Source organism: Castor canadensis, chromosome 17, assembly GCF_047511655.1.
Source record: "Castor canadensis chromosome 17, mCasCan1.hap1v2, whole genome shotgun sequence".
NCBI lineage: Eukaryota > Metazoa > Chordata > Mammalia > Rodentia > Castoridae > Castor > Castor canadensis.
This window is the reverse complement of record NC_133402.1, coordinates 12,376,815-12,400,945: the sequence shown is the minus strand read 5'-3', so window position 1 is coordinate 12,400,945 and position 24,131 is coordinate 12,376,815. Positions and strand designations below refer to the sequence as shown.

Here is a 24,131-nt window from a genome sequence, read left to right as displayed (position 1 = left end):
ACTTGAGCCATGCCCTCAGCCCTACAGGTGGCTCACGTCACACCTGTTCAGGGACATATTCTGGTCTAAGGTTCCTTGCTTCTCAGGCCACTGTCACTGGCTGGGCCTCTTTGCCTAGGATCTATCACGGACCATGTAAGCTGTCAACTCTGGTCCTGATGTTTTGCTCGAGGGCGCTGGAGGAGGAGCTCCCCCAGGTGCGGGCCTGCTCTGTGCCAGCCCAGCCGACTTTGTCTTCTGTGACACTGGTGATATCTCACCCTACAGATTAGATGACTGAGACAGACTAGTGACACACACATAGGAAGGGACCCAGGTGCAGACTGGGACAAGTGTTTTCTTCACTCTCCTGCTTCTCCATGTGACCCGGAGCCCCTTCCTTGCCCCTGAGGTTTTGTGATTAAGAGCAAGAAGACAAAACGCACTTGAGCTCCCTAAAATCTCTAATGCCTGTTCTGGATGCACTTTCTCTAGCACGGGGCGCTGAGTGCTGTGAGTGAACGCTGCAAGGTCTCTGAGCTGCTTGTGAGTTTAGGAAACGCTGCACGCGTGTGTGTTTTGCAGGCAAGGGTCCTAGCTGCCATTAGACTCTCAGAAGGTCCTGTTGCCCTCGTGGCGATAACAGCTGTTTTTTATTAAAATTGACTGTGTTACATGTATGCTGACATTATTGCTGCTACTATTTCCTTTATCTAATAAGAAGATGCTATTAATTTATTTAAGCCCCCCCCTTTTGGTGGTCCTGGGGTTTGAAGTACATGCTAGGCAGGCGCTCTACTGCTTGAGCTGCACCTCCAGCCCTTTTTGTGCTGGTTATTTTGGAGGCAGGGTCTCACTTTCTGCCCAGGCCAGCCTGGACCACTAGTCTCCTACTTCATGCTTCCCACTGTAGTTGGGATAACAGCATGCTCCACCATACTCAGCATTTTTTCTGTTGAGATGGGGTCAAAGGTTGGCCTGGAACTGTGATCCTCCCCATGTCAGCTTCCCACTGTACCTGGGATGATAGGTGTGTGACACCATACCCAGCTTTTTTCCACTGAGAGCGGGTCTCACTGCCTTGGAACCATGATCCTCCTGATCTCAGTCCCCCAAGTAGCTAGAATCACAGGAATGAGGCACTGGAACTCGGTTTATATATGTCCCTCTTTGCAGATTAAAAAAACCCCAAACTGTAGTTTTGATCCAGGCATGGTGGAATACGTCTGTAATCCCAGCACTTGAAAGGTAGAGGCAGGAAGATGGCAAGTTTGAAGCCAGCCTTGACTACATAGTGAGACCTTATCTCAAAAACAAAGAAAGGAAAATGCAGCTTTGAAAAGTGAAATAACTTGGTGAGACCTGCAGGCCAGTCTCAAACCTGGGAGGCCAGACCTAGGGCCAGTGCTTCTTGCGGTGCTGTGAGGCAGATGCTGTTATCCTGTTTAGAGATGCTAAGATGTGCTCGTTGCTGGTCAGTGGGCAGAGCTGGGGTGACCTCCCATGATGGTGGAGGCCCTTAGGTAGCAGTAGACTTGCAGCAGGAGAGAAGAGGGGTGAGCTGGGCCCAGTGGCCCCAGGACCATGGGTGCTGTGAGCTGTTCAGTGCATAGCAGAAGAAATTTAATCCCACATTCTGATTTCTCTAGCACCTACCAGGAGCTAGGCTGAAGGCCCAGCCTAAGTGACTTTTTTTTATTGAGTTAATTTGATATTGCAAAAGAAAAGAACATCTGAATTTGTGCATTGCTTGGAAAAGCAGAGGACCTGCCATGCCTGGACCCAGGATTTGAAGTAGCAATCCCTGGGAGAGGGGTGCTCAGTCTCTGCTTTTCCACAGTCCCCACCTCTCCCTATTGTCTCTCAGCCCACAGAGCTGAGTGCTGCTGCTCACAGCTAGTCCATTTTACATAGGCACACCTGGTTGATCTCCACAGACCCTGGGACCTTCTGCCCCCATGCTGAGCCCCTGGGCTTGGGAGCAGCATGTTCCCAGGCAAATGTGGAGGGCCTCCCTGTTTGTTGAGCTGCCCCCCACCCCCAGGACAGACCCCCAGCCCATAAACCCATGGAGACATTTTCCCCATTCCCTTCCATCAGGAGGGCTTTGCTTCCAAACTCTAGCAAGTGAGGGTGTTTCCGTGTTAGAGACCTGGCTGTGACCTAAGCCTTCTCTGGAAGGATTGCCCACTCTGGACACTAGGAGCAGAGGCGTCCTGGGTTCCAGTCACTAGGCAGGGCCCAGGGAGCAGAAAGACACAAAAAGCTGGAGGTGGTTTTGCACGCCTGGGGTCCCAACTACTTGGGAGGCAGAGATAGGGGGATCACAGTGCACTGCCTGCACGGGCAAAATTGCAAGACCCTCTCCACAAAACAAACTAAAAGAAAGAAGGGCTGTGGTGTGACTCAAGTGGTAGAGTGCTTGCTGGGCAAGCATGAGGCCTTGAGTTCAAATCCCGGTACCACAAAACAACAGCAAATGAACACACAGCTAGAGGTGGCCCCTTGTTGAGCTCCATGGAATGGAATTTTCAGGTCATTTAGATAGTGCAAGTCATTTTGGCTTCAAAAACCTCTTGCAATAATACAGGGTTGTCCATGCAAGAGCTTATTGAAAAACAAGGGTGTGTTGTAAAAAGCAAGGCCACCCTCCCACCTTAGCTCCCCAGCCTCTATTCTGGGGACAGATGTGGTTGACAGGGCCAGGTCTGCATAGACACATAACAAATGCCACAACAAAACCCACTCCAGGGACGTTCTGCAGCTTACTCTGTTCACTTCCCACATCTTGTGAGTCTTCTGCCTCTGTGACAAGCACCTCACCAGATGAAGACATTTGTTTGGATAGGTAACGATACAAATGTGAAATAAATCTCTGTATAAGGACATATGGAGTCTTTCCTTTTTCTCCCATCCCTTGACCTTCCAGTTCCCCTCCTCAGAGAAACTGTGACCCCAGTTTCTCACGTGGCCTTCCAGCAATGTTTTAGACACACCCTGGCCAACGTGGAGCCCTTCCCAATGGCAGCACAGGTCACGTGCTGTTGTGATCCTTGCTGTTTGCATCTATGTATTCTGACCGTCTGTCCATCGTGGATGGAGCCCTGTACTGTTCAACAACACAGTCTTCTGCTACAGATATGAACAGTAATAAGTGAGTCATTCCCCATGGGTGGACACCTAGGTTGTTTTTCGCCTCTCTGTCTAAAGTCAGGGCTATTGGAGAAGCACGTTCTCAGTGGACTGTGTCTGTCTCAGATGTGCAGGTGGGGGTGACATTGCCCTCATGTTCTAGAGGGGAGAGGAGGCTCGGGGTAAGAGGCAAAGCCAAGCTCCCCCAGGTCTGTGGGTCTGAAGCCCTGTTCCTTCCTCTTCCCTCCCTGTTCCTCGCTTCTCCCCAGGCTGAGGGAGCAGCCCCAGCTCAGGGCTCCATGGTTGACCATATAAAGAGTCAGGGAATGACTGGAGCTGCTTCCTAATACGGTCACAAGAGGGAAATTTGTGCCTGCAGTTGGGACCTGCTGGTGGCCGGCCCGAGAGATGCTGGCTGGAACATGGTGGGGACAGTGAAACCTCCAAACTTAACAATCAGGAGAGGGACTCCTGGAGCTGGAGCAGAAACACAGCCAACTTCAGGGAGGCTGGGTTGCCAGGGAGGGTGAACGGAGCTCAAACAATGGAGGTGGCGCAGTCAGGTTCAGAGCCCAGAGACCTAAAGGAAGAGGCTGCCACCTGCCCAGCCTCTCTCTCACCCTGGGGCCCTGGCTTGCTTGGGAGGATTTTCCAAACTGAGAGGAGACTCAGATCTGCCTGGAAGTACTTGCTGTGTGCATGGAACCAGGAGAGATGTCTTAGGTAAGCAGGAAGAAAGTAATACTACGCTGTGTGCCAGAGTGTAGCTCACAGTGCAAGAGGTGACATTGGGGCTGAGCCCTGAGAGAGGAGATGGTAATAGCTCTGGGAAGACCAGGGGAAAAGTGTTGCAGACAAAGGAACAGCATCTGCAACTTCCCAAGTTCCTGAATATATGCAAGTAAACACTATGCATTCAACTGTATATTTCAACTGTCGCTCTTGTTGACTGAGTCCCTGTTACACACCAGGCATGGTGTGACATGCTTTGCAGGCATTATCTCATAGCAAACCTGTGAAGGAATTGTCAGTATGTCCCACTGGTTTGCAGATGAGGATGACAGAGGCTCAGAGAGGTTAAGAGACCTGCTCAAGTTTACACAGTCAGGGAGCAGCAGAAAGAGAGTTCAAATCCGAGTCCCCAGCACCTATTCTGTATGCTTGTACTGTCTTTTACTGCTTCCAGTCAAGGGCTTGGGAGGGGGGTTAGGCTGTAAATGATACCCACATTCTCAGAGAGGTGAGGGGTGGGGTGTGGCCAGGAGGAGCAGGAAGCACAGTTGAGGAAGAGGCGGGGTTTGGGTGGCCTCACTTAGATAACGGCCGACTGGCACCCACTGTTTGGGAGGCCTGGGCCAGGGGCACAGGACACGAATAGGACATGACCACAACTCTGGCTCAGCAAATGTCCACAGTGTGGACTGTGTGCAGGGCAAGTCCCCAGGGTCACAGAGGTGAACGCAGGCTGCCCTTGCTCTGAGGAAGCTTTAATTTGACCCTCAGGCGTTCATTCTAGTAAGCATTTAATTGGTACTTACTGTAAGCCAGGGCCTGGGCAGGACTGAAGAGGAGAGGACAGGCAGAGCAGGATGCTGATGGAGTGGGGTGGGGGATCCTGCTCCATCAGTCTGCCTGGCCCTTGTACCTCCGCAGGAGCCCGTCCCTCTGGCCGCTGCTCCTCCAGCCATAGCTGGTTCTTCAGTCACCTCCACCACTCCCCATCCTGTTCTCCTGCCTCTCTGCCTCTTGGGTGCCTCTCCTACCTTGAGCTGGCTAACACCACCTTGACCTTTAAGACTTGGTGCCCCCAGAGTTTCTCTGGCTTCTCTCAATGTGGCTTAGGGATCTTCCTTGTTCCCATAATCTCCTATTTGTATGGTTGGTTGATTGATTTTATGGTACTAGGGATTGAACTCAAGACCTCGTGCTTGCTAGACGAGCACTCTGCTACTCCATCCACACCCCTAGTCCTTTTCCTTTTAGCTTGTTTTTCAGATAGGGTCTTGGGCTAACTTTGCCCTGGCCAGGCTTGGACTGCAATTCTCTCTCTGCCTCCTGAGCAGCTGGGATTACAGGTGCGAGCCACCACGCCTGGCCCATGATCTAAAAAATGTTGAAGGGTGACTACCATTGACTTATTTACCCCTGGCCTCTAATAGGGGCTCAATAAATGACCAATGGATGTCCAAACAGGTGTTACGTTGACTTCATTCACTCTGAACCTGGGAGGTCTTTCCCTCTTCCCCTATCAACCCTGCAACTCAAGCATAGCACTTGTCCCTGGGTGCCCCTGGCTGTCACACACCACGGTCCCTTGGAAGATTGAGCCCTAGATGGTTTTTCCCACTCTCTATTAGCCAGTCCCCAGCTGAAATCCCCTAAAACTTTGGCTTTCTGTGTGCTTTACGATTTTCCTGTCACCTTGCATGGTGTCTAGAATGTACAGACAGAATGACCAGTAGTTTCCACGGTCACAGGGCAGGCACAGGGCAGACAGCCTAATGTTCCAAGCTCACACCAGGGAGCGGACCAGGCTGGGACAGATGCTATGGCATCATGCTGATGATTTTGGTCAAGTTGCCGAACCTCTCTGGTTGGCTTGGAGGACAGAAGAATGGTGGCTGTCACACTCCTGATGCTCATTATTTGTCAAGAGCAGTTCTGTGGGACAGGATGGAGCCTGTCTGCTAAACTGTGACCTTGGCCCATGGGAAACACGGATGTCTAGAGAGGAGGGGCAGCCAAGAGCGCCTACTCTGTGCCCAGCACGGTGGGTTTGCTGCAGGCTTCCACTCCCTCCCTGTTCCAATTAGTTTCAGGTATTTCTCTTTACCTGGTAAAGCAGGACTAAAGTTTCTTTTCAATCACAGTGAAATTTATGGTAACATAAAATTCCCCATTTTAACATTTGAAAGGAGATGGCTGAGTGACGCTGTGCACCATCACCACCGTCTAGCTCTGGAACTGGTTTAATTTTATTTTTTGTGGCATTAGGGATAGACTCCAGCCCTCACACGTGCTAAGCAAGTGCCAGGGCATTTCATAACCCCAAAAGGAAACCCTGTATCCACTAGCAGCCCCGCCTCATTGTCCCTCACCCCAGCCGCTGGGAATGCCAGGTTTGTCGTCTGTCTCTGTGGGGTCACCTGCTCTGAGCATTTCATGTCAGGGGCCATGTGCTCTGTGGCTCTCCAGCCCTGACTTCTTCATTCAGCATCGTGCTTGGAGGTTTGTCCCTATTGGGGCCTATGTCGGGCCATCCTTCCTGTCAGGACAGCTGTGCCCATCCCCAGGGACAGAGGAGGACCCTCTGTGAGTGAGCTCTGGGGTAAACATCACAAGAGTGTAGCTCTGCCTGTTTCCATAGTGAGTGGTTATCATGTCCGCCTCACACAAGTGTCTACTTCTGAGTCGCCTCCAGCTCTGTGACTTGGCAACAATCTCACCGGACCTCAGTTTCCCCTCCCGTCATATGGGCGGTGGGGGGGCTCATGGTGTCACCATCCTGGGGCACTTGGGAGGGTCACTAAGAAGATGTCTGTGCTGTGCTCAGGTCAGTGGCTGGCGCCTGTGAATAGTAGCTATTACTTAAGATCAAGGACACAGTGACAGCAGTCAGTGTAGAGCCTGGATTTGAACTCGGAACTGTTTAAAACCACACAGTTATAAGATACAACAGAGAGGGCCTAAAAGCGTAGCTTGATCCCTGTCCCCACCACCCCCTGCCATGTCCCAAATACCAGTGACGTCCAGGGGTGCTTGCTGTGCCTCTGAGCCTCAGTTTCCCCGGGGGTCTCAATCATGAGGATGCTAAGCCTGCCCGTCGGAGTGGCCTTTCCTGCCCTGGTCTGGAGCTGAGCTCGGTTCTCTGTTTGCAGACCTACTCCGGCCTCTTCTGCGTGGTTGTGAACCCCTATAAGCAGCTGCCCATCTACTCGGAAAAGATTGTGGACATGTACAAGGGCAAGAAGAGACACGAGATGCCTCCCCACATCTATGCCATCGCAGACACGGCCTACAGAAGTATGCTGCAAGGTAAGCGGGTGCTGGGTGTGCGGTTCTTTCACGATGCTCGAGCTCACCTCCTCCAGGAAGCCCCTGCTAGCTGTGCCCAGGCCTCCATCTGCTTCCCTGTGTCCTTGCCAGGAGTGTGGAGTTTGGCAGGAGGCACTGGGGGACCAGAGAGATGTGACTGAAAAAGGGAAAGAGCAAATGGAACCTCTGTGTCTGTGGCCTTGACAGCGGGGAGGGGAAGGGAGCAGAAGCTTGGGCAAATACAGCCATGACCGGCTGGGCTCTGGAGCTCAGGCCCCTGGCTGCCCGAGGGCCCTGGCCCGGCTGTCTGGAGAGGAAAGGAAGGGAACAGCGTCCACCCAAGGGGCACAGGCTCGCACCTACCTGCCTCTCACTCATGTGAGAGGGTGGATAGCTGTCTTTCTTTCCCTGCCTCAGTTTCCTCATCTGTAAAAGGGGGATAACAATCTCCATCTTGCAACTTGTTGTAAAAAATCACTGTTGCCATCCTTTCCAGACTTAAGACTTTTGCATATTACCTTCATGCTTGTGAACTATGGTTTGAGTATCCTGTAACTCAAATGCTTGTGACTGGAAGTGTTTCGGATTTTAGATTTTTTTTCTTTTTGGATTTTGGGACATTTAAATATGTAATGAGCTATCTGGAGGGTGGGAGCCAAGTCTAAGCAGGAAGCTCATCGCCTGAAGGTCAACGTTTCGTATGATACTGTAAAATAATTCTGTGTGGGAGTCTGGGCTTGGTGGTGCACACCTGTGATCCCAGCACTCGAGAGGCTGAGGCAGGAGGATTGTGAGTTCAAGGCCAGCCTGGGCTACATCACAAGACACTGTCTCACAAAAAACAAACAATAAACTCTATACATGAGAGAAAGTTTCACAGAATGAAACTTTGGTGTCATGTTGGAGTTCAAAGGGTTTCAGATTTTGGATTTTCAGACGAGGGATGCTCAAGCTGTGTTACTGATATATCAATATAATTTTTTGAGGGGAGGGCACTGGGATTTGAACTCAGGGCCTCGAGCTTGCTAGGCAGGTGCTCTCCAGTTGAGCCCCTCCCGCAGCCCGATGACACATACGGTGGGCGGGTAAACCCTGCTAACTGAAAGCGTTCTGCTTATACTGTGCAGTGTATAATCGCCATCCAGACCAGATGGGAGACATTTCTAGAACGTTCCCCATGTCTCTCCCCAGTCAATACCTCTTCCAAACACCCCTCTCCTGCCAAAGTCACTGTTATTCTAATTTCTGTCACAACCAATTAGTTTTGCTTGTTCTTAAACTTCATACAAACGGCATCCTTACATTATTTACTTCATATATTTTTTTAAATCTTCCTCCTCTCTTCAGACCTCTTCAGACTAAGCAAAACCCAGCAGTTAGTGCATGAATTTTCTAATGGAGTACCTGTGTTCAAATTCCAGCTCTGCCAGTCACTTGCTGTGTGACCTTGGATAAGCTACTTAACCTCTCTGGACCTCTGTTTCCTCTCCTATGAAGAAGTCTAATATTAACCGTGTTCTTCCTACCTTGTAGGGCCAAAATGAGGATTAAATGAAGGATTGAATCTAAAGTACTTAGAACAGTACCTAGGAGCCAGGTGCCAGTGGCTCACACCTGTAAGTAATCCTAGCTACTTGGGAGGCTGAAACCAGGAGGACTTTGGTTCAAGGCCAGTCCAAGCAAATAGTTCACAAGACCCCATCTCCAAAATAACCAGAGCAAAATGGACTGGAGGTGTGGCTCAAGTGGTAGAGCACCTGCTTTGCGAGCACAAAGTCCTGAGTTCAAACTTCAGTCTCACCAAAAAAAAAAAAAAAAAGCAGTAACAATAAGAACAAACCCAGTTCCTGGTACTTGGTTAAAAATAAATCTCACTTAAGTGCCAGCTATTACAGATTGCACGTCCCTAACCTAAGCCCCAAATCCACAGTGCTCCGAAATGTTCTGATCGCCCACACGACGCCATGAGTGGAAAACTGCACACCACGAGACTGGGGCTCATGCACAAAATTGCTTAAGCAATTCTATAAAATTGCCTTCAGATTGTGCAGATCAGGTGTGTATGAAACAGATAAATTTCGTACTTACACTTGGGTCTCACCCTCAGGAAACCTCATGTCTATGCAAGTATTCCAAGCTCTGAAAAAATCCAAGATCTGAAGCTTTTCAGAGAAAGATATTCGACCCATTAAACGGAACCCAGGACCCATGGGGGGTGGCATTTAACCCGCGGTAGGAACAGGTGCAGCAGGCCAGGAGAGAGTGATGGGTCCTCGAGGGGACTCACCCCCTTTGCAGCACGTGGGAAGGCAGTGATCTGAGTTGGAAATCGAGAGGATCTCTGTGCTGGAAATCCCCGAGGGCAGGAGGGACTCGGGGAGAAGTGCTCCAAGTTACTGAGTCCACAGTACTGGCTGGACCACACCAGACATGGGCCTGCAATTCCTCCAACGACCAGCAGGGGGAGTGCTGCAGAATGGACCTGGAGATGCTATCTGGTCATAAAGGGGCCTGCAGATGGCCACATGTCTTTTGTGGAATTGTACCTGTGGCCTCCCCAAGTGAAGGATATTTTTTAAGTGGTTCACACATATCTTTAGGAAGCAGAGCGTCAGAACGTTCTGGTGTCATTTAGCTCGATTAAGGTTGGAAGTAACATAACTAACTAAAGTGGATTAAACAATAGAAGTTCATTACCTCTCATAACAGGAAGCCTAGAGGCTGTTGATCTCAGAGTTATTTAATTCAGTGACTCACAAGCAAGCTTTGGGATTTTCTCGGCCTCTCCCTCATGGTCACAAGATGGCTGCACATATCCAGCCAGCACATTTTCATGTGATAGTATCTGTAAGAAACAGAGGGTTAGGGTCTCTTCCTCTCCTGTTCTTCTCTCTTCTTCCTCCTTCTTCTTCCTCTTCTCTTGCTCCTTCTCCTTGTTCTTCCTCTCCCTCTCTCTCTCCTTCTCTCTCTCTCTCTCTCTCTCTCTCTCTCTCTCTCTCTCTCTTAGGAAGGACCTTGGTAAACCTAGCAAAAAGGACTGAGACATTCATGATTGGTTTGGGTCTTTTCTGGAGCAGAGGGAGTTCCCACTAAGCACATTTCTCTTAATGCCAGAACGAAATAAAATTCAATTATCAGAGAGGAATGTGGGAATAACAGATAAGCAAGCATTGCTGCAGTGTTCTGAATATTTATATATATGTAACTTTACAGCATCTGTAATATTACATTCTAGAAAAATCTCAGCATATTTAAGCAAAAGGGAGCATACCAGCACCTACCTTTCTGTCACTAGAAGATCACCACTGGTGACGTTTTGCTATGCAACTTTTCTTCCACTGATTGAGTTGAGTGGCAAGAAATGGACGTTTTGACTATCAGAAAATAATTAATTCCAGAAAAAGAGGACCTAAAAGAGGGACCAGAGTTTCACTGTAGATGGTGAGGGGGGCACAGGGACAAGGTTCAGACGAGGTTTGACTAGATTGGAAAATGACCTTGTGGATTGGAGGCATGGCTCAAGTGGTGGAGGACCTGCTAGCAAGGGTGAGGCCCTGAGTTCAAATCCCAGTGCTGCAAAGAAGGAAGGATGAAAGGAAGGGAAGGAATAGAAAGGAAGGGGAGGAAGGGGAAGATGGGAGGGAGGAAAGGAAGGAAGGAAGAAAGAAAGGAAGGAAGGAAGGACCCTGCAAATTGTGAAAGCAGGTGTTTCTCATTTTTCTAGTATATTGGGAATTTGGTTGCAATTGCAAAAACAATTCCTGGATGGAGCATAAAATGATGAAGGGTCCATGGGTTAATTTAATTGTGTCAGAGCAAAGTATGATACTCTTTGTGTCATGCTTGACCCCTGCCCCATGGCTACTGAGGATGGCTCTTGCTGATTTATTCACGGAAAATGGGTGACCGTTTTCCATAGGTGACGTTTGCTGTTTTGCTGGTGAGCATGGTCTCCAGATCCCTGTTATCTCATCCACAATGGCTCTGTGAGTCTCTTGGGAAGTGACCTCTTTTTTTCATGGCTTTTCTAAGGCCATTGATCTGGTGCACTCCACACCTTATTTGACACAGCTGCCACTCAGCTGTGCTTGGATCGTGATGGTGGATTGTGGCACCCAGCTGGCAGCAGGGGAACAGCTGAATGGGGCAGCCATGGTGTGGAGCAGACAGGTTTTGTTGAGGTCTGCAGTCCCATGTGGACCACTGATTGAGGATTATTTTGGGTTTCTGATGACGTCTGCTTCCCTCCAAAGCTCCTAACCGTGGGGCAAGGTTCTACTCAATGACAAAGACTTCTGTGTTGCTGGGCACAGGTGGCCGTGCCTGTAATCCTAGCTATTCAGGAGCAGAGATCAGGGAGATCTCCCCACCAAAAAGACTGTTCTCCTGTTCTCTATGTGGAAACACAAAAGTGTGTGGTCTGCTCTCCAAAAATTGCCTCGCAGTGGTCAGGGGGCATGTCCACGTTTCAGTGGAAGATGACATATCCACATGGGGCACATGTCCACAGAGAGCATTTAGATGGTCAGCTGTTGTGTTCATTCCTTCAGGCACGGCCTGCTGCTTCCAGGTGAACCACTAAGAGTGGAAACGTAAAAAAAAGACCCTCAAAAGAAAATATCACGGAGGAAAAGATAAGCTTGGGAAGAATTCTGTTCATCCACTTTTGTTCTTTCTTCGTGTTTTGTTTTGGTAGGACTGGGGTTTGAACTCAGGACTTCACACTTGCAAAGCAGTCACTCTAGCACCTGAGGCACACCTTCAGTCCATTTTGCTCTGGTTATTTTGGAGATGGGGCTCTCACAAGCTATTTGCTCCAGGTGACCTTGAACCACGATCCTCCTGATCTCCGCCTCCCAAGTAGCTAGGATTACAGGCGTGAGCTGCCAACACCCTTCGGGAATGTAGTTCTGTAGAGGAAGGTGTGGGCCAGGCTGTGACTCTGCTGATGAGTGTGACTCATTTATGTCATGTCACCCAGCCAGGATCCACACTGCACTTACTGTCTTGTCGGAGAGGTGAAACCAGCAGCTGTGACTACCTCCTTCTGTCCCTTGTGGATCAGGACAGGGTGCACAAAGATAGAGTTGGGATGGATGGATCTCACACACACACACTGAATATAGAAAGAAACATGACACCATGTCCCCGTGACCCAAGTCCCCAAGTACCCAGAGGCTCCCCAAGACCCATGAGCTGCATTCTTGTCTCCGTGTCCACCCTTGTAGCTCCACTACGTGTACGGTGCCTGACGCCTACTAGCTGCTCAGTCAGTGTTTCTGAATGAATGCATGAAGAACTATTAGAGTGCTTTAAAGAAAAACTGGCCTGAGTGATAAATGGGTGGGATGGGTTGTCCAGAGACAGTGCACCTCCACAGGCCTTAAAGGATGGTTTACTAACCTGACTGGGATGGCCTTCCAGCTGGTAAGAACGGGTGTGGTATGTGTGCAGCAAAGCAGCCTGAGGGGCTGATGATGACTGTGGTGGCAGCTCTGAGCTCCTGGCTCAATCTTTTGCTGCTCAGGGAAGGCAGGTGTAGAGAAAGGACTTTGTAAGACATGGTTCATGACTCCTCATCTAGAAAGGAAGCCAAGCCCCTTGGGGAGAGAGAGCAAGAGAAATAAACATCTTTAGAAATGTGTCTTTGACAGATGCAGTGACTCAGGCCTGTAATCTGAGCTGCTTGGGCATTGGAGATAGAAGGACTATGAGTTCAAGGCCAGCACAGGCAAAAGTTAGTGAGTTGCGTGCCATGGTAGTCTCCCAGGTGCACGGTTCTCTACTTCGCGAGAATGTCCCATGTCAGCACACACAGGCACTCCTTGTTCCCTTCTTAAAGAAATTAGTTCTTTTGTTTTCACTAAAAGTAAGTGTGCCAATGGCTTAGAGTCAAATATTTCCTCAAAGATTGTTAAGAAAAACAGCCCTCCTCTACTGCTTCTCCAGATGCAAGCAGTACCAACTTCTATCACTGATTTGGGGGTGTTTGCCTTTGTACCTCTAAATGACTTGATTAAATTGCTGCTATCCTAAAATGTTTTCATTTTTAGGCATCACTGAGAGAGACAAGGATTTCACTCATTCACTCCACAAGCCCCATCTCATAGACTCCCAATAGAGTTTATCTTCATCTTGATGACCCCTCATTTTCAGAGTTTACATTAGTATGACTATATAACTGTTATGGAGAGTTACATCATTGTGGTTATGCAAATGTCATACCATGGTGAACTCTGCACTATCTTACGATTACTTTTCTTTTTCCATATGACTTACTCTTTTCCCTGGAGTTAGCAGTTGCCTTTTTTTTTTTTCCCTCACTTCAGCCTGGTTTCCATGTACTTAACCACTAATTCTGTCCCTCATTCTCCTTCTAAATATGTTCCTCCCCTCTCCCTATGTCCAGAAATGTATTGAGGTTACATACTGACATTCCTTCCTTGAAGATGATCTCTCCGGGAGCCTTCTGCCCTGCCCTGCCCCTCTCTCGGACTGGTCACCATCATCTGGGATCTTTCTTGTCATCCTCTTCATCTTTCATGGTGGATCCTTGTTTCCTAGTTTCCTTGTCTCCCCTCTTCCTCTGTTTACCCTCCTTCTTAACTCGGCACCTTCTCCAGTAGCCTTTCAAGAAAGGGTTATGTGGTCCTGACGTGTGGAGATCTTCCATATCCAAAAGATCCAATGCCTCTCCAATGTTTAACAGATAGTTTAGCTGAGTTTAAGGTGTTAGCTGAGAAACAATTTTCTTTCAGCATTTTCAAGGCATTACTGTGTTGCCTTCTAGGTTTAGTTTCATTTTTGAGGAGATAAAACCCAGTGTGATTCAAGGGCCTTCACCTTGAGCCACTCTACCAGTCCTATTTTAGTGAAGGGTTTTTTGAGATAGGATCTCAAGAACTATTTATCTGGGCTGGCTTCGAATCCCCATCCTCCTGATCTCTGCCTCCTGAGTCGCTAGGATTACAGGTGTGAGCTACCAGTGCCCAGCTCCCAGTGTGATTCTTGACCCTTTGAGAGCAACCAGTTTTAATTTTTTCTCCTCTGGAAGCATTTAGACTTCTTCGTCTCCCTGTTCATAGTGATGGGACTTGCTCTAGATCTGTTTCCACTTATTTTTCTGGAGTCTTAGTGGCCCTTCTTAATTTGTCAACTCCTGTTTTAAGGAGGTATTTCCTTGATGTTTTATTTCTCACTATGTTCTCTGATTGGTTTTTCCAAAAGTCATCTTATTTCCATAATGAAGCTACTGGGCTGACCCCATAATTTTCATCTTTCTTTTTTAAAAAATGCTGTTTCTGGGAAATTACTTCAATTTTATTTTTAACCCTTCCATTGAGTTAACTCCATTGGGAGTTACACTCCCAGCCCAAAGATGGACCATTATATACTTCCTATATGCTCAGGGTTCTATAGGAATATTCTCAATTCATCTAGAAAAATGGGTAGGAAATCTAGGATGGGGGAAGGCTTACATTAGGACCTTTAAGTTCCCAAGCTATCATGGTGCTCACATATGCCACCAAAGTCAAAACAGCTTTGAATTATCAAAGAAAGGAAGGCCAACAAAGCTTTTATTTTTTTCATAATGTTTGCATTGGTGGCTTTGGTGAAATAGCAAGTAGTAAATTCTTCCTTTGTCTGTGACACCCTGTCATGCTCATGTGACCTACTGGGTGGTCAACACTACAGCCAGGCGCTGTTATTTTCTCCATTTTATAACTAGGGAGACTGGGACCCAGAACAGTGGAGAATTTGCTGAAGGTCAGATAAGTGTGAGAGTGGATTTGAACTTGGTTTATCTGATGCCTTAGCCTTGTCTGGTCCACCAGTGGTACTGGGGTACTGTGTGATCCCTTGTCCCATGGAAGACCCTTTGCCCCACAGGTCTGGCTTCTTACATCTCTGGGTGAAGAAAGCCCAGAGACTGGGAGGGTAAAGTTGAGTTCAGTGAGTTACACGAGGCACCCAGGGCCTTCCCCACTGACCCTTCAGACCAACTATCCCCTCCCCTCCAGGGCGCAGGGCAGGCATGAAAGGCAGATAAGATGTCACTGGGCCCTGCTGAGCGGCCCTCAGGATTAGTCTAGTTGGCCCTGTGTCACAAGTGTCTTGTCTTCACCTCATTAACAGCAAGCCATCCACTCTCAGGGGATGAAAAGGGACCAGCCAGCTGGGTTTAAGATAAGCCTGGGGTTCCCACACTCCATCGTGTGCTTGGTTGGCAGGGGGAGTGGGAGGGGAACTGCTCCATAAATGAGGCAGAGAGAGGAAGGGTGCTGCCGGGTCCTGGGTTCACTGCTTGGTAAATCCCATGCCACCGGGCTTTCACCAGTGCTCTGCAGTGCTCTCATGGCAACCGCCTAACACCAAGTGTTTACTGCCAGAACTGAGAGTCAAATCTGAAAACACCACCTCCTACTGCCTTTATGGACATTTCCTCTTCCCTCTGAAGCAGTGTAGTCAACAGTGTGACACTATTGCTTTACTTAACAGAAGAGAAACTGAAGACCCCTAAGTTAAGGGACCACCCTAGCACTTAGGTCTTCATCACTTCAGGCTGCTATGACAAATTGCCATAGTCTGGGCCACTTACAAATATTAGAAATTACTTTCCACAGTTCTGGAGGCTGAAGACCAATAACAAGTTCCCTGAACACCTGGTGCCTGGTGAGGGCGTGGTTCATATCAGGTGCCTTCCTGCTGTGTCCTCAGGCGGCAAGAGGACAGACCATGCTCTCATAAGGATACTAATCCCATCTGTGACCTCACCACCTCCCAAAGGTCCTAGTTCCTAGCTCCAACACCTTGGGGGAGAAAATTTTGACATACAGATCTTTTGTGTGTGTGGTGCTAGGCAAGTGCCCTACCACTGAACCACACTCCCCAGATGTCGACTTGAGCATCTGAGGGAGACCCAAACACAAAGCTGCAGACCACCAGAGCCTTGTAAAAAGAAGGGTTGAACTTGGCCCTGTATCCTGTTCTCCCAGTTCAGAACCACACTGTCTGTAGACATTGCTCTGGGTCATTATTTTATATGATGGAATGCCATGATAATAAAGATGACACAAATAGCAGTTGTTAAGCTCTAAGATGGGTTGTGGGTAACTGCAAGCTCTTTCTGTATTCATTTTTATTAAGTCATTTCCATGCCCTTGAAAGGTCTGGGATTTTATCTGTTCTTCCTGGCAAGGAAAAGTGGCTTGTCCAGGAACTCCAAGCCATTTTGCTGCAAACACATCTCCAAGAAGGGTGCAGTGATGCCAGGCACCTCTCTGGCACCAAGAGATTTTGCATCCATGGCACTGGGTGGAAGTGAAGGGCAGTGTGCTCTGGCTGATTGGCTGGCTGAGTCTTTGTTGTGACACTGGGACTAGCTGGTTAGCACTTATCCACACAGACTGCTAAAACCTATTACCATACACTGAGTGACTTACAAACAATGGAAATTTATTGCTCACAGTTCTGGAGGCTGAAGTCCAAGGTTAGATTCTGCTGGGGGCCTGGCCCTCACAGATGGTACCTTCTAGCCACATCCTCATATCACGGAAGGGACTAGCTAGCTCTCTGAGGTCTCTTTGGTTTTATTTTCTTTTAGTTAGTTAGTTAGTTAGTTGTTAGTTATTTTGGTGGTACTGGGAATTGAACTCAGGGCCTCACGCTTGCTAGGCAGACTCTCTTAACACTTTGAGCCATACCACAGTCCTTGGGGTCTCTTTGATGAAGGCACTAATCCCATTCTTGAGGGCTCCATCCCCATGATCTATTCACCTTCCAAAGGTCCCACTTTAGTGACTAGATTTACCTTGTGAATTTTGAAAGGATATACATGTTCGGACCAGAGTGGTGATTTAGGATGGAAAGGTCACATTCCTTGGTGCCATGGTGTCTTATAAGGACAAGACAGAGCACAGGAGGATTACTGTTTTTTTTTTTTCTTTTTCCAGTATTTTGAGGCAGGGTCAGGGTCTCACTATGTAGCCCAGGCTGTCCTCAAACTCTCGATCCTCCTGCCTCACCCTCCCAAGTACTGGGATTACAGGCATGTATCAGCATGCCCACCAGATTGTTTTTTAAATAAATAGTAAATGCTGAGTTAAAGGAGCAGACTTGCTAAAAGAGTGACTTTGGGTGATAGTCATTGAATATACACGTGTATGTCCTCTTAGCCTCAGCCTCAGTCTCAGAAGGAACCTGTCCCCTGTGCCCCCTGCTGCCATCCCCTGGTGCACCCTACAGGGCTGATTGAGGAGCTGCTGTGATCCCCAGGGGTGCACCTAAAAGTCCCCTGACCCTCTCAGCATGGTCTAACAGGGGACTGTTAACCAAATCATGTCACAAAAATGCTATGGAGAGAGCTCAGGCTGTCCTCCTGGGGAGGACAGGTGAATTTAAGAGGTAGTTGTGTAGCTCCCATGAGGCTGTGGGGCTGGAGGGAAAGAAGGAGAAGGTGGGAGGCTGGAGCTGAGGCCCAAGAGGCCACTGGAAGATTTTGGTCTTCTTGTGCCCTACATCCCTCAGGTGGCCTGTCCACTTTCAAGCTGCCAGGGCTTCCTGTGGGTGTCAAGAGTGACTCTTGAGGCCTGGTGCAAGATCACAGAGTCACTTTTTCTACCTGAGTCTGCAGGGAAAAGAAAAGGGCCCAGCCTTCAGAGTGGGGAGTGGAGTACTCCAGAGCTGAGTTTGAATTCCAGCTCTGCCAAGTGCTGCTTTTCTGTACCTCAGTCTCCTTGTTTGTGCCAAGAAGATAAGAGGGCCTTCTCTAGGTTTCATGAGGGGTAATTTGGGCAGTGTCCTGGACAGGAAAGGTTCAACAGGAGTTAGCCATCAGCTGTCCCGGGCCCCCTGGTGAGATCCACACATTGGACACATTCATGTTCACCTCATTGTGGTCTGGAACCATCTGACATCTATCTTGGTGGTGTGTTAGGTAACGAGCCACTTTGTCTGCACAGTAGGGGCTGTCCTCTTCTGTCCTCATCAGCCTGGGGTGTCAGTGACCCTGCAGGGATACGGACTTGCTCCCCCCGCCACCACCCTGTTTCTGACTCCCACAGCACCGGGCAGGAGGAGAAGGGACAGCAGCTGTGAGCAAAGCCGTGCTCAGCCCCAGCTGGGTTTTCTCCTTTTATGGTTGGCCTGCCAGACTCCAGCTCCAGCCAGAGCCCTGCTTGGGATCGGCCCAAAGAGCCAGTCTTCAGGGAGCTGGCCACCTCCCAAAGGTCCTGGTGGTGCCTCCTGGCCCTCTGTCTCCCTGTGTCACACCCTGGACCCGTACATCCAAGGCCAGAACCCCAGGTGGGGAGGAGGCTGTGTAGGGATGGGGGTGAGGTGTCCCAGGGCCCTAGGCTGAGTCCTGCTAATGTCCATATGGTGTGCTGTGTCCTTTCTACTCTGAGTACCTGGGGCTCAGATCCTGGCCAGAGATGCTCTGCCCTGTCCCCTCCCCCAGTGTCCTGTACACCTCCATTGTCACCACAGCCAGGAAGACATCCTGTCTCTTTGGGGGAGCAGCAAAGCCACTTCCATCCACAGTGTCCCTACTGGAGCTGATCTCAGCCTAAGGTCACTCTTTGCCTGTCTCAATTCTACCTTGGATCATGAACTGCTCAGGAGCAAGGATCAGGGTTGACTTTTGGGTTGACGGTGCCTGGCACACAGTAGGGCTAGCACTCATTTTTGCTGAATAATGCAATATGATATGCGTTTGCCATTGACTTGAGAGAGAGAGAGACGCAGACAATCCTTGCCCAAAGGCCACAATCCAGGGGTTCCACAATTAGGTCCGGGCACTCACCCTAATATTCTAATGAAAAAGCCTGAGTAGTGGTGAGGGCAGAGAAAGGAGATTTATTACCCACCCTGGGTAATACCCCAACATTGGAAGAGGTAAAGTAAGCATTTGAGCACCTTTGGGTGCTGACCTGAGCTACAGGTTAGATAGAGGAAGAATCGGGGCCTGGGGAGAGAGATGTGCAGAAGGAAGCAGTCTGGGAAAGTTGTCCTGGTTGGTCGTTTATCTCAGTCCTGGCTCTGTGAAGAGGGCTGGAGAAGTTGTCATTCGCTGTCATCACTTGAGGGGAGCAATCTGGTCCCCATTTGACAATCACTCCTGCTCCAGGGTGCAGCCTCGTCATCGTAGGTAGCGGTCCTCATTTGAGGGGTCGTCTGTCCTGTGAGGCTCTGCTATTGCTTGGGGCTAGTTTTGATCCCTTGTTATAAAGATATTACTGATCATTTCTGTTGGTTCTGGAACCCAAGGTGACTGCAGGAGAGAGAGACTTGGAGCAAAGGGGACAGGTGCAGAACAAAGGCAGGGAGGCCAAGCTTTCCTCCTGCTTTTAGTTCCCTCTGGGCCCAAGTAAGGAGGCAGAGCTTTTCAGCAAAAGCAGTTTGTAAGCCCCTGTCACATAGAGCGGTGCACAGCAGAGTCAACAGCACTGCCTTAGCACCTGCCAGGTGGAGGGTGGCTCTTCACACCTGCATCATCGTGAAGCCCTGACCTTCAATTAATTACTGTGGGAATAATAATTACTGTGGGAACCTCGGAGAATCCATCCATTACTCTCTGGGTTTAAGAGCTCTTGATTCAGAGGAGGCATAAAATGAAGTTTTGGAAAAAGTGTCTTTCTGGCATAATTTAGGTACTGTAACTTGATCAATTTTAAGGATATGACTCACTGGTTACTTGTGAATTATCAGGTCATGAAGCCATCAGTGCAGTGGCTTTTGTTTTTGTTTTCTTGCTGTGCTAGGGAATTGAACCCAGGGCCTCATCCACGCTAGGCAAGTGCTCTACTACTGAGCTCCACACACAGCCTTGCAACTTAATTTTATATTTCCACCATCCCTCAAAGAAATCTTGTACCCATTTGTAGTCAATCCACACTCCCAGCCTGTCCTGCTGGGACACTGCTTTGCGTCTCTACAGTCATGCCTCTTCCGGACAGTTCATATAAATGGAAGCATATGATATGTGACCTTTTGTGACTGGCTTCTTAGTATCATGTTCTCAAGCCTCATCCATGTTGTAGGATGTATCAGTACTTCAGTCCTTTTCATGGCTGAATAATATTTCACCACATGAGCGAGCCACATTTTCTTTATCCATTCATCAACCAGTGGGCATTATGGTTGTGTCCACTTTGGGGCTATTGTGAATAATGTAAAATGGCATGATTTTTTTTTCCAATCTTGAAAAGAAAAACTGCGCCCGCCATTATCACGGGTAAATAGCTACCACCAGTTCCATATAATCTGTACTTTTCCCCAAAGTATTGAGAAGCAGCTAGGTTAAACAATATTCATGGGGAGGTTAATTGCTACAACAGAGAGCCTTTGGACTGTGGGAGCCAGGGCCACGACCAGGCCATGTGGCAACTTTACAGAACTCTTAAAAAAATCCCTTTCTCAAGGTGCTTTTCTTCATCTACTGGAAAGTGTTATAGTGAACACACAAGTCTACAGTGACTAATGTGGACACTTCCTCCTAGAGTTATGCAGTGGACAGCTTGTACCACTGTCCATGGCAGCCCTGCAAGTGGGGTACAGTGGAAAAGATCCCCTCTCAGCTCTGGAGCCGTGTGGACTCAGAGCTGGTTCCATAGAGAAGTTGACTCCCAAATAATGTTTCAAGAATGGACACCGTGGCTCACGCCTGTAATCCTAGCTACTCAGGAGGCAGAGATCAGGAGGATCACAGTGGGAAGCCAACCCAGGCAAATAGTTCATGACATCTGATCTCCAAAAAAAAAAAATCACACACGCAAACAAAAAGGGCTGTCAGAGTAGCTCAAGTTGGTGGGGCACCTGTCTAGCAAGTGTGAGGCCCTGAGTTCAAACCCCAGTACTGCCTCCCCAAAAGAATTGAAAACAGGTATTCGAGCAAAAACTTATACACGGAAGTCCACAGCATTGCTGCCCACTATAGCCAGAGTCATCCAGATGTTCATCAACAGATGAGTGAATAAATAAAATATGGCCCATCCATATAATGGAATAGTATTTAGCTGTGAAAAGAAATGAATACTAATCCATGCTACAATGTGGATGAAGCTTAAAAATATGCTAAGCGAAAGAAGCCAGACACAAAAGGTCCTGCATTGTATGGTTGTGTGACCCCCATTATGAGAAACATCCAGACTAGGTGGACCCGGAAAGCAGATTGGTGGTTGCCAGGGGCGACAGCATCGGGGAGGAGTGGAGACTGATGGCCTAATGGGTACCAGATTTTATCTACAGGTGACAAAGTGTTTTGGAACTAGGTAGAATCAATACTTGTGTGTCATGGTGGCTGCTCTGAGATGATTAATTGGTGTTACGTGACTTTCACATCCACAAAAAGAATATTTGGGGGGAGGGGAAGATGTGGAGGGCGGTCGGGAGGAGAGCATCTTGTGCACACCTGGAGGCGCCCCGCTGAGGACCTTGCTCTCAAGTCAGACACAGCTGCTGCAGCTCAGGGGAGGAACCAGGATGCCTCAGGGCATCAGAGTTTCCCACACTGCATGCAGCAGTACCCACATGGAGTCCTTTCTGCCTGTCACCAGCTCTGCACGCTTATGTTTCCAATGGGAATATCCCAGGCCAGAGGCCTCCAGGGGTCCCCAGCACAGGGCCTGCTCCCCCTCTGGGGGTGAGCTGTGAGTCTCTGACCCTATAACCCTCTCTTCTCCAGGCAAGGCCTCTCCAGGTTGCTGGGTAAACTCGCCTCTGTCTCCAGGGCAGATGGAACAGCCCACATCTGCCAGTCTAAAAGTCCTTCCTTAAAATAGTGGAGGTGGGGCCAGGCATGGTGGTACATGTCTGAAATTCCAGCTATGCAGGAGGCAGAGGGAGGAAGATCATAGATCAAGGTCAGCCCCGGGGAAAAACATGAGACCCCATCTGAAAAATAACAGAAGCACAAAAGGGCTGGAGGTGTGGCCCATAGGCCAGAGCAAGTGTGAGGCCCTGAGTTCAAATTCCACAGAGGCAAAAATAAAATGAATGAAGAGTGGAGATGTCTGGGCCATAGAGGGGAGCCCCTCTATCCACCGTGTCTGTACCAGTTACCAGTTTTTAGCCAGTTTTCCAAACTGCTGTGTCCTTAGCTTTTCCTCCCACAGGGAGCTGGTTGTTGGGCCACTCATCTCCCCATTCACCCACATCCACCCCTATCTACCCCCATCCATCCACCCATTCCCCATCCATCTATCCCCTACCCATCCATCCCCCATACATCCATCTACCCATCCCCCATACATCCTCCATCCATCCCCCCTCCCCCATCTATCCCCCATTCCCAATCCATCCATCCTTCCATCCCCCATCCATCCACCCACCCATCCATCCATCCATCCATCCATCCATCCATTCATCCTCCCTCCCATTGATCCTCCCGTCTTGGCCTTTCTTATTCAACATAATGATCACCAGTTCCTTCCATTTTCCTGCAGATGACATCATTTATTCTTCTTTATGGCTGACAACACTCCATTGTTTATTGCACCCCATTTTCTATATCTGCTTTTCAGTTGATGAGCACCTGGGCTGACTCTACAGTTTGCCTATTGTGAATAGCACTGCAATTGACACGGGGGAGCAGGTGACTCTACTGTGTTGCATTCCTTTAGCTATGCACCCAGGATTTGTTTAGCAGGAGCAGAGGGAGGTCTATTTTTAGTTTTTTATTTTTATTTTTATTTAGAGAATACTTTATTAGTTTCTGTAATCAAACCCACGTAGATAAGACCTTACATATTTAATACTATTTTTAGTTTTTTGAGGACCCTCCATACTGAGAGTGGTTGCACTAATTTACCTTCCCACCAGCAGTGTATGAGGGTTCCTTTTTCTGCATCTTCACCAGCATTTGTTGCTTGTTTTCTTGACTGGCCGTTCTGACTGGAGTAAGGTGGAATCGCAGTTTCGTTTTGATTTTTATTTCCTTTCTGGCTAAGGATGTCGTACATTGCCTTGTGTATTTCTGAGAACTGTCTATTCAATCATTTGCCATTTATTAATTGGATTATTTATTCTTTTGGTATTTAATTTTTGGAGCTTTTGTACATTCTGGGTATTAATTCACTTGCAAAGACTTTTTTTTCCTGTTCAGTGGTTGCCTTTCATTCTGGTAATTGCTTCCTTTGATGTGCAGAAGCCTTTAAATCTGATGCAATCCCATCTGTCAATTCTCGCTCTTATCTACTTAATCTTTGACATTTGACATCCTCTGCATCCACCAGGTTTCTCTGGTGTCCAGCAACAAACACTAACTGTGGTACCTTACAGAGGACAGGAGCTTATAGCTGGTCACTGAGGACTTTCAGATCCAGCCCCCAAAATGGCAGAAACCAGGGCTGCTTGGGCTCTGAGGGAAGGAAGCAGGGGCCTCAGGGCTCCGTCCACCTTCTGTTCTTCCTCATCCTTGACTGAGCTCAGAGTTTCAGGCCAGAGTATTCAAATGTTACAGACAGGAGCACATTCTTACCTCTTTGCTGGGGACCAGGAGAGCCCTACCAAGACTCTGTGTGATGGCGGGGATGACATGGGGACTGTCTCCCAGAGGAACACAGATGCTCTTCCCCAAGGGAGAGAGAATGGTGCTGGGTGTTCACAAAACAGAACTGTCCATGACACCATATCCAGATGAGGGAGCCGGGGCATGGAGAAGTTTGAGAATATTTGCCTGGGACCGCAGAGCCCAGACATGGCCACATGGGAGCCCCGGCCGTGTGGACGCAAAGTCTGATCTGTCCATAACCTATTCTGGGTAGGGTGGGTCCAGGCTTGGCTGGGTAGGTCAAACTCTAGCCTCTTCCTGGGGCCACCTCGGGACTCTAGCTGCCCTCACGGCTTTGGCCTTGACCCTGCCCCCATGTCCTGGGTAATGAGCCATCAGGACCTTGGACCATCCCAGTGGGACCAGTGTGCGGGAGGGCACAAGAGGGGCTGAGTGCAGACCCTCAGCTCGGAGCTCCTTCTAACCCCAGCTCTGT

At 48.8% G+C, this 24,131-nt stretch overlaps 1 protein-coding gene across 5 annotated transcripts in view; it reads left to right on the top strand.

Moving 5' to 3' along the window:
- Nucleotides 1-24,131, top strand: part of Myh11 (myosin heavy chain 11) — a 104,734-nt gene that overhangs the window by 17,648 nt on the left and 62,955 nt on the right. For all 5 annotated transcript variants that reach the window (XM_074059619.1, XM_074059618.1, XM_074059622.1 and 2 more), the window contains exon 3: nt 6,990-7,146. In XM_074059619.1, the coding sequence (XP_073915720.1) occupies nt 6,990-7,146 (157 nt within the window). The remainder of the gene's footprint in view (nt 1-6,989; nt 7,147-24,131) is intronic.